This window comes from Brachyistius frenatus, unplaced genomic scaffold (assembly GCF_029030835.1).
Source record: "Brachyistius frenatus isolate BFR_SWC_R1_liver_20210118 unplaced genomic scaffold, ASM2903083v1 Contig_66, whole genome shotgun sequence".
Lineage (NCBI taxonomy): Eukaryota > Metazoa > Chordata > Actinopteri > Embiotocidae > Brachyistius > Brachyistius frenatus.
The window spans coordinates 817,908-827,235 of NW_027210665.1; the positions used below are offsets into that span (position 1 = coordinate 817,908).

Consider the following 9,328-nt stretch of genomic DNA (forward strand, 5'->3'; position numbering starts at 1 on the left):
CAGTTCATCTTTGTTTTCTTTTCCGCCTGACAGAGAACGGAGGTTTCCGGGCCAAGATGTATGACATCACTCAACACCCCTTCTTCAAACGGGGCATTGCTGTGCTGGTGTTGGCACAGTCTGTCCTGCTGTCAGTCAAGGTAACGCCTCATATATGAATGCCTCTGTTTATATATTACGTTTTTTTTCTTATTGTATTGTATTTTGTCTCATCTTTTTATGACCTTTTAGTTCCGTTGCATGTAAAGTTATTTCAGATGTAATGTATGTGAACTGACACTAACATGTGAATCTGCTCTTCTCTAGTGGGACGTAGATGATCAAGTAACATTTCCCCTGGCCACCATGTCTGTAGTCTTCACCTTTATATTTGTGCTGGAGGTGAGTATGAACATCCATCTGTTTAGAGCCTTTACTGTGATTAGTTTCTCTGACATAGACTCATGTTGGTGTTTTCTAGGTGACAATGAAGCTGATAGCCATGTCTCCAGCGGGCTACTGGCAGAGCCGACGAAATCGATATGACCTGCTGGTTACATCGCTGGGTGTCATCTGGATAGTTCTGCACTTTTCTTTACTGGTTAGAAAAATTTGTGTTTCATTTATGCAATTTTTTGAAGGAATTCAGTTAGTCAGTGTTATATTTTCTATAAAATACATCACAAAGCAACTGTAAATGTAACTGATTTTCTCCTGTAGAATGCCTATACCTACATGATGGGCACATGTGTGATAGTCTTCAGGTTCTTCACAATTTGTGGGAAACATGTGAGTATATTTGTGAAAGATTATTTGATGTAAATATAATGCCCCGATGTAAAAAGAAAATATGACTGTGAATGTGTGTGTTTGATCTGTGAAGGTGACGCTGAAGATGCTGCTGCTGACTGTAGTAGTCAGCATGTACAAGAGCTTCTTCATCATCGTGGGGATGTTTCTCCTTCTGCTCTGCTATGCGTTTGCTGGAGTTGTTCTCTTTGGAACTGTTAAATATGGAGAGAACATAAACCGGTAATCGTATGCATTCTCTGATCTTCATAATGGAGCTTATTTTTCTGATGAGTGAGAAAGCCCGTAAGCAGCATATATACATTAAAACATGTTTTTTTATAGTCTCCTTCTCCCCCAATCACAGGCATGCCAACTTTTCCACTGCTGGCAAGGCTATCACCGTTCTCTTCCGTATTGTCACAGGGGAAGATTGGAATAAAATCATGCATGACTGCATGGTAAGATCCAGATCCAGCTCATCCCCGTAGACAAAAGAAAAGACCGTCTATTTCTAACCGGGGAAAACATTAAAATTTTCACATTACATTTTTTTGCTGAAAATATTGCTTCACTTCAGTTTTCTGCTGCCATTCCAGTACAATAGAATGATGGCATTTCTGTTTGTGGCGCTCACAGCTAAATTAACTGTTACTATGGATACTCCACTGACCTCAATGTCAGCAGTTTTACTGGAACTACTTTACACAAAAGAAATAGTTCCAGTGGAAAGGCTTGACTTGGCTAGCTGGATGTTTAGTTATCACTATGTAAAGGAGAGGGGCCGTCTGAGAGGGAGCATTCTTCTATCATATGCAACTTAAACCAGCAAAATCCTGCCCCATTGACTTAAGACCAGTTCAAGTGCAATTTAAACAATGTGGGCACGGGACAGGAAAATTACCCTCCTGTCTGTGTTAAATGAGCAGAGATGCTTGTGTCAGCACCGCTTTGTGGCGGGTGTTGGATAGAGCCAACATTGTCATATATTTCTATAAATGGTTTGTGTTTTGCAACTACTGAACTTTACTTCCATGTGTGGCATTTAGTCTGCCAAATGTTCTCTCCATGTTAATGGAAGTGAAAATAATTTGTGGATCTGCGCAGTGATATTAAGCCACTCCAAAATTGAATAGGGTCCTCCCTTGACTCATGCTACACCCTTTCAACACATTTGAGGAAAATCGGGCTGATTCTAGTTTTTCCATAATCTTGCTAACAAACAAAGAAACAGAAAGCATGGCCTCCTTTGGCAGAGGTAATGAGAAAATATTTGTATTGTTGTTTTGATGAACCAACCCTTTATCTTATGCTTCATGGAACATTTGATATGTTTAAATGCCCCATTTTAATGATTAAATTTGTTTTTTCCCGGCCCCAGGTGCAGCCCCCGTTCTGCACCCCAGATAGACTTCGCTACTGGGAGACCGACTGTGGCAACTACGCGGGAGCACTCATCTACTTCTGCTCTTTCTATGTCATTATAGCCTACATTATGCTCAATCTACTTGTAGGTCAGTGTGTGTGTGTGTGTACTTGTTTTTTATTACTTTTATTTTATTTCTTACATTGTGCTGTCATATTATTAACTCACCTGCAATTTTGTAACAAAACATTCCCATAAGGTAACCTGTTCAATTTTAGGGTTTGATTAAGATAAGGGTAATTATCCAGGGAATATAAGTTAACACAATGTTCTGAGTGACAAAGCCAACAGTATGCATGCTTAAAAATCCTTAAAATGAATACAACCTCATGCTTTGGCTACAGCAGGGCCTCTTTTTCTTTTGAAACTTGATGTTGCACAAACCTGCAAAACTTTTAAAACTCACTTACATGAGGTTGTGTCATGTATCCCAAGAGACAACCTAGAGTCTCTCCAAAGAGAACAGTTCAGCGCAACGATCAAACCCAGTCATGCAGACATGATTATGTCTCCCTTATACAGCTGCCATTCAGCCTCTGACATGAGGGACGAGGCTACAAGAGCAAGAGGGAAAGAGGTAGAATGAAAGGCAGAGAAATACAGCAGCTTTAAATCTCACAAATTAAGCAATGCATGAAAAGAGCAAGAAAATGGAAGAATGGTTATTTTAAACAAGCAAATCAAAGGGAAAAATGAACTGTTTTTGTGTTTGGTTCCATTTTATGAGATTCATTACAATAGTCTGAATTTCAGTCAACCAGATATCTTGATAGGATTCATTCACTATATCAGAAGCCTGTGCTGTACGTTTACGGCCTTATAAAATACATAATATTAATATTCAGAGCTCTTAAGTACTCACTTTCAAAACCTTTATATCATGACAATTTATAATGATTTTTTTTAATGGCATCCCTCCACTAAGAAATACCTTGAATGGTGGAGTGTGTTATCACCTCTGTGACATCTGACATCTGTACAGTTGTTACTAGTCTCAGCTGCACTTTACCTGCACATTTAACAGATGATATTTACATAATTATTTAGATATAAAGTATATTCTTTAATTCACATACATTTTTTTTTTTTTAAAGAAAAGTGAAATATAGATTATATAAATGTTACCGTGTTTGTTTTTGTGATGAAACATTATTTAGAATATGCAATATGAAATGAAAACAAACCCTGGCCTAGCTTGTGCCCACAATGCTGCAGCACCCACAATGGGACCCACAGTGCAGCAGAATAACTTAATTGTTATGTAAATCTAGATGGCTGATGCCAGTTACGATTAATACTACATAGACATTACTATTATAGAATAACTTCATCTGTGAGTGTAATGACGCTTTGTGTCGCTGCAGCCATCATTGTGGAGAACTTCTCTCTGTTCTACTCCACTGAGGAGGACCAGCTGCTGAGTTATAATGACCTCAGGCACTTCCAAATCATCTGGAACATGGTGGATGACAAACGGGAGGTGAGAAATTAGCAATAGGAGAGCGCATGAGGAGAATCTAGAGAACAATATAGAAAAGATGAGAGCTAATGAGCGGGGTTGAAGGGGATGGAGTAGGGCTTTAAGTAATTGAAGTAAAAAGTAATGAGAACAGTGGGTGCTAGATTAAAAATGTAGACCCCCTCCTATGTATCCATAATTCCATCCAGATATAGGCATTTTTACTTCTTTGTACAGGCATAGCCATTGTAATGAACAAAACAAGTGTGTAAGCAGCAGAATACAAGTTGACCCAAGCAGCCATATTCATCTTCACCAGGAACTATCCCTAATTATCCAACAGCAATCACAAAGCTCTACTTTTTACTGCCACCTAAACATATCTAAAAAAAATTTAAAAAAACATCACTAATAGTTTAGACTCCTAAAGAATATTCTTTTACATTTTCTAAGACGTTAGGGAGCCTTTAAGGTGAATTATTTTTCAAATTTTTAGCTTTATCAAGCCCCATAATTCTAAAATATTGCCTGGTGTAGTGGAGTGCAGCAGAATTATGCTCATGAAAGCAGCATAGAAAAAAGGTGATAGCTGTTTTCTTATATTCTGTGCAATGGTGAAATAAGAGGATTAAGAGGAGTGAAAAATGATTTCAATCTATTGAAAATGTCACACCACAAATCCAATGATTAAGGATGTAGTCGAAACTGTAGAGATGATACTGTCTCTAATAAACTTTGAGCTGTGAAATATATATTCTATGGGATCTTCACTTTCATCTGCAGTTCAATAAACACTTTTGAAATACCCGTCATCTAAGTCACAGTAGCATAGGATTCTTGAGTGATGTCATCCTGTCCTGATTTGACCCTGCGACCTGTGTGTGTGTCTCTCCAGGGTTTGATCCCGACATCCCGGGTGAAGTTTCTTCTTCGTCTGCTCAGAGGCAGGCTGGAGGTGGACCTGGACAAAGACAAGTTGCTGTTTAAACACATGTGCTATGAGATGGAGCGACTTCACAGCGGAGGAGATGTGACCTTCCACGATGTGCTCAGGTGCTTGTAGAGCACCACAATGAAACAGTGTATGAATACGAACCCTCAAATGAATCCCTTCAGTTCTTTAGCAACCTGGAACATTACAACAAAATCCTTTTTTTATAAATCATCACAGAACTATCTTTCTTTGAAAATGTTGTCTAAAGATTGTATGAGATTTGTAATAATGCAAGTTTTGTTTGATACCATTGTGCCACATGAAAATAGTTTTATAGAGTTAGTTAAATCACATCCCATTTTTAAAGTCCTCAAATTTCAGTTAGTTCTTCCTGGTGTAAGTCATTTGTGCGATAAGTGTATATCTTGCTTTAAATCCCTGATAATCTTTAATCCTCCTGAAGCAGAATTATACCCCATTAAATATGTCCCTCTCTTGTCTTCATGTCCCCCCGTGTGTGTGGTTTGTTGTACACGTATGTGTGTGTAATCGTACAGCATGCTGTCATATCGCTCAGTGGACATTAGAAAGTCTCTCCAGCTGGAGGAGCTGTTGGCCAGGGAACAGCTGGAGTACACCATTGAAGAAGAGGTTGCCAAGCAGACCATACGCATGTGGCTCAAGAAATGCCTCAAACGCATCCGGGCGGTTCGTCTCTCCACAGAAAACACGTCACCATCCTTTGCTTTTCCCGTAGTACTCACACGCGTTTAACACTTTCCACATACTGTCTGTGTTCTCTTACAGAAGCAGCAGCAGTCTTGCAGCATCATTCATAGCCTGAGAGAGACCCAGCAGCAGGAGTTGAGCCGCTTCCTCAACCCTCCCAGCATCGAGACCACGTTGCCAAGTGAGGACCACAATGCTAACAACCCAGACAACCCCTCGCAGCCTGAGGTGAAAGCCCCACGTCCACACCTCCTCTGCATACGCACTCACACATGCTCACAGCTTGACATACAGCCAGCACATCATATGATCTGCAGGTGTGCACTTGCACCGGTAAAACAAAGGATTTCTCCTCTTTGTGTAGATGAGCGGTCTCCAGCAGCTCCTGAGCCCCACGTTGTCAGACAGAGGAGGGTACAGGCAGGACTCCTCAGACCTGGGTAGACCACAGAGGAAGCTGGGACAGTGGCGACTGCCTGCAGGTGTGTATAATGCATGCGCATTTCTTTAGAAGAAATTGAGAATTTTTTTGGTCTTTTTTTTTTTTAAGTGAACTGAAAATGGAACAAAGATTTTCTCAAGTTTCTCTCTCCACCTTGAAAAAGTTGTAGAAAAGTAATTTATTGATCCTGCAAAGTTATTTAAGAACAAACTTGAATTTAAAGTAGCAGCTTGGCAAGAGGTCCTCTTAACGTGAAAAAGGGGGAAAAAAAGCAGGACAAAAGTAACAGGTAGGCATCGCAGGACTCAGGCTGTGGATTTCTGTTGTGTGTGTTGTTGTGTTAGGTCGCACAAGTGTCAAGTCTATTGTTTGTAAGATGAACCCCGTCAACGATGAGGCTTCTTCAGGGTCGGAGGTGAAGAAGTGGTGGACCCGTCAGCTGACTGTGGAGAGTGACGAGAGCGGCGACGACCTCATCGACATCTAGAGATGAGTCGCGGTGTATCCTGCAGTTTTTTATAGATGAGCTTGCTGGAAGACTCGACTTGTTTCATTTCCGCTTGCACGAGCCTCATCAATGATGATCTTTTTTTACCGTTACCCAGGTTGGAACTGTTCAGACAGTTCTGTGGACTTGGGGTGTGTGGAGGCCCATCGTTGAGACCTTCACTGAGCTGCCATTTTGGCACACAGTTACAATTTCATACCTCTGGGATTGGTCTGACTTCTCCCATATGATTTCCTTTTATTGTGATTGCGGACTTTTTCTATGCAGGCACATAGTGTTAAAGCAGATTATCTACTGACTGAGGCGACGGTGTACAGTATTCATAAAACAAACCAAGACGCTGCTGCTGTTTGAGTTTTCTACTGTTTCATGTCAATATTCAAAACTGGTAATTGTGTTGATGCAGCTACAATAATTTCTGATGTCCCTTCATGTTGATGTTGCATCTCTGTTCTTGTGTTATATTCACTGTTTCTGATGATGTCTCCTGTGATCTTAAGTGTTAATCATATGAATGTTGATTTTCTTATAGTCACTTTATAGTCAAACCAGGCCTCTTGTTCCTGTTGTTAGAACAAGCAAATGGAACCAACTTTTAGATTTATGACTGTGAATGTAACTAAAAGCTCAATCTATCTGTATTTGTGAGGCATTAAAACATTAACTATTTTGTAAATTATTATAAATCTCTAGCTTTATCAAATATTCAATTGTTCTAATAAAGGCCTAAACTACTTAGGCATTTATGAGTAACAAAAATGGTCAGATTGATTTACTTTCCTTTATATTCCATACTTTTAGCAGATATTGTTGTCCTATATGTCTTTAAATAGGAGAATCCACATGAGAAGCATACATTATTAAAGTACATTATTATATGCAAAATATTATTATTTAATGTAACAGATCCTTACTCCCTAGTGAACATCACAAACTGTATCTCCATTTTTGGTGAATTTGAATTTCCACACATAATTTTTCAGTTCATTTATGGGCTGAGAAACAGCTGACTTTGCATAAAACATTTTAAAATCCCAGTGCAAAATCTGAACGTGGCAGAGCTGAAAACAGGACAGAGTCCGTTTGGAAATGTATGACTCTCACGCGATTGTATACATGTTGCAAACACTTTCTATTATTTATTCACACATGGCAATTTGAATGGGACTGTTAGAAATAATTACAATAAAACATTTGCAGCATTTTTAGGATTCATTTCCATCACAATAAACTTTACAAGGCGAGGAGGTACTGTGTTGAACATTTTGATGAAACCTCACTGGTAAAAGTTTCTTCAAAAAGGTCAACAGAATTTGAGTCAAACAAACAGCAATGCAACTACTGATGTCTGGTTCATCTCATGTTGTCCTTGTAACTAAATATTTCCTTTACTCACACACTCTATGCAAAACTGAACCAGGAAGCTTCTCAAATTATAGAGGCCGTCATTGGCTCATGGATCATTAGTGTAAAGACATCATCTGCAGGCAGATAACTAAAAACCTGGTCAGAAAAAATGCAACCAGAAAACCTGACTGAAGGACAAGAAGATGCTGTGGGGACCAGTCTGCTCGTTTAACAGGTGCTGTATGATAGGAGAGAGGGAAAAAAAAAATCCCAAATGTATTGATTTCCTGTTTAAATTTGTACTGCATAATAAAATGACCTATTCCTAATCCTTTACATGCTGGTTGTAGTCTACACCGTTCGTAGGATTTAACTGCACATTTGTGGAGTCTGCACAAAATCAAGTCCTTCCTGTTTTTTTTTTTCTGGCTGTTCCATTATTTCCTTAAAAAACACACTTCCTCTTTTATCATGTCATGTTTTACACCGTAATTTAATTCAGTTTTGGAGAAAATATAATTACCCTTCTATCAAAACATATGATTAGACTAACAAGATAATTGAGTGGACAGATGCTGTTTAATGATTCTCCTCATGCATCTGCTCAGATCAAACACTCAGTGCAGTCCCAACCCCGTCTCTGGATAACACTGCCCTCTCCTGGATACATGCTGAGCTGCCCTGATTAGCTTTTTTGACATTTTTCTCTGTTACCCAGACCTTTTTCTTCACGGGAAATTTTTTTTTTTTCTTCTCCCTATTTTTGATGTGTAACTCAGAGAAAAAGTGGCTCAATTCTGGTCCTTTCTGCTGCTGGGGTGCAGGGTGAAAAGGAATACATCTGGCTTTCCTCCTCCTTAACATACTCCCCTCTTGACTCATTGCTTATCCTGGTGCCCAGCACTTTCTCCATTTCACAGCGATGACCGACGATGGCAGTCCTGTCATCTGCTAGGAGCAGCTTGCTGTGGATGAAGATGAGCTCCGTTTCCAAACAGCCATCCAGGTCAGTGTGAGTCTGCCGCGTCCACAGAATGATCCGGTCGACTGTGAGTACAGCACACACAAACATTCACACAAACAAACACATAAACAGAGGTGTGTGTGTGTGTGTGTGTGTGTGTGTGTGTGTGTGTGTGTGTGTGTGTGTGTGTGTGTGTGTGTGTGTGTGTGTGTGTGTGTGCGTGTGCGTGTGTGTAAGCCCCTCATTTGATTCCTTGTGTTCCTTGATGATGTATTTATCGCTTGTTAATTCATCAGACAATCACTTCGGGTCAGATTGGAGCTAATTGACTAATGCACTCACATTCATCCTGCTGGCTGCAACTAAAGCATTTTTCCCTTAACCAGGGCCCTTATTAGAGACAGAATTAGTCTATTAAAAGAGACAGGGTCCTCATTTGTCCATTCAAAAGCCGAGTAAGTTTCACAGCTGATGGAGTGTGTATGGGGCTGGCTGGATAATGAATGTGAGGGAGAGCAGGGAGAGTGTAGAGACTCAGCTGCCGGTGGGACGCCTACTACTCTATAGAAATCATGACTTACTCACACATTCCAGTCTCTCAGTGACTGAGTGCTCTCACCGACATATGGTCCTGAAGGGAAACAGTGTGACATCAACCTTCTTGCCAATCAACTTAAATTTATCTTTTCTCACTCTTTCTTCTCTTCAACCATCGCCTCTTAAGCTCCACTTAGCCAAGAACTCGCTCTTC

The 9,328-nt window shown here is 40.0% G+C and overlaps 1 protein-coding gene across 9 annotated transcripts in view; it reads left to right on the top strand.

The window, feature by feature from the left end:
• Positions 1 to 6,797, top strand: part of nalcn (sodium leak channel, non-selective) — a 70,357-nt gene extending 63,560 nt beyond the window's left edge. For 4 of the 9 annotated variants that reach the window (XM_069706936.1, XM_069706939.1, XM_069706937.1 and 1 more), the window contains 13 exons: positions 34 to 140; positions 307 to 381; positions 461 to 580; positions 700 to 768; positions 863 to 1,011; positions 1,136 to 1,229; positions 2,150 to 2,282; positions 3,559 to 3,674; positions 4,549 to 4,706; positions 5,145 to 5,295; positions 5,395 to 5,544; positions 5,681 to 5,798; positions 6,103 to 6,797. In XM_069706936.1, the coding sequence (XP_069563037.1) occupies positions 34 to 140; positions 307 to 381; positions 461 to 580; positions 700 to 768; positions 863 to 1,011; positions 1,136 to 1,229; positions 2,150 to 2,282; positions 3,559 to 3,674; positions 4,549 to 4,706; positions 5,145 to 5,295; positions 5,395 to 5,544; positions 5,681 to 5,798; positions 6,103 to 6,245 (1,583 nt within the window). In that variant the 3' untranslated portion in view covers positions 6,246 to 6,797. Of the gene's footprint in view, positions 1 to 33; positions 141 to 306; positions 382 to 460; positions 581 to 699; positions 769 to 862; positions 1,012 to 1,113; positions 1,230 to 2,149; positions 2,283 to 3,558; positions 3,675 to 4,548; positions 4,736 to 5,144; positions 5,545 to 5,680; positions 5,799 to 6,102 lie in introns of those variants that run through there. The other 5 variants (XM_069706940.1, XM_069706938.1, XM_069706943.1 and 2 more) reach the window with 5 other exon arrangements.
• The last annotated feature ends 2,531 nt before the right edge of the window (positions 6,798 to 9,328 follow it).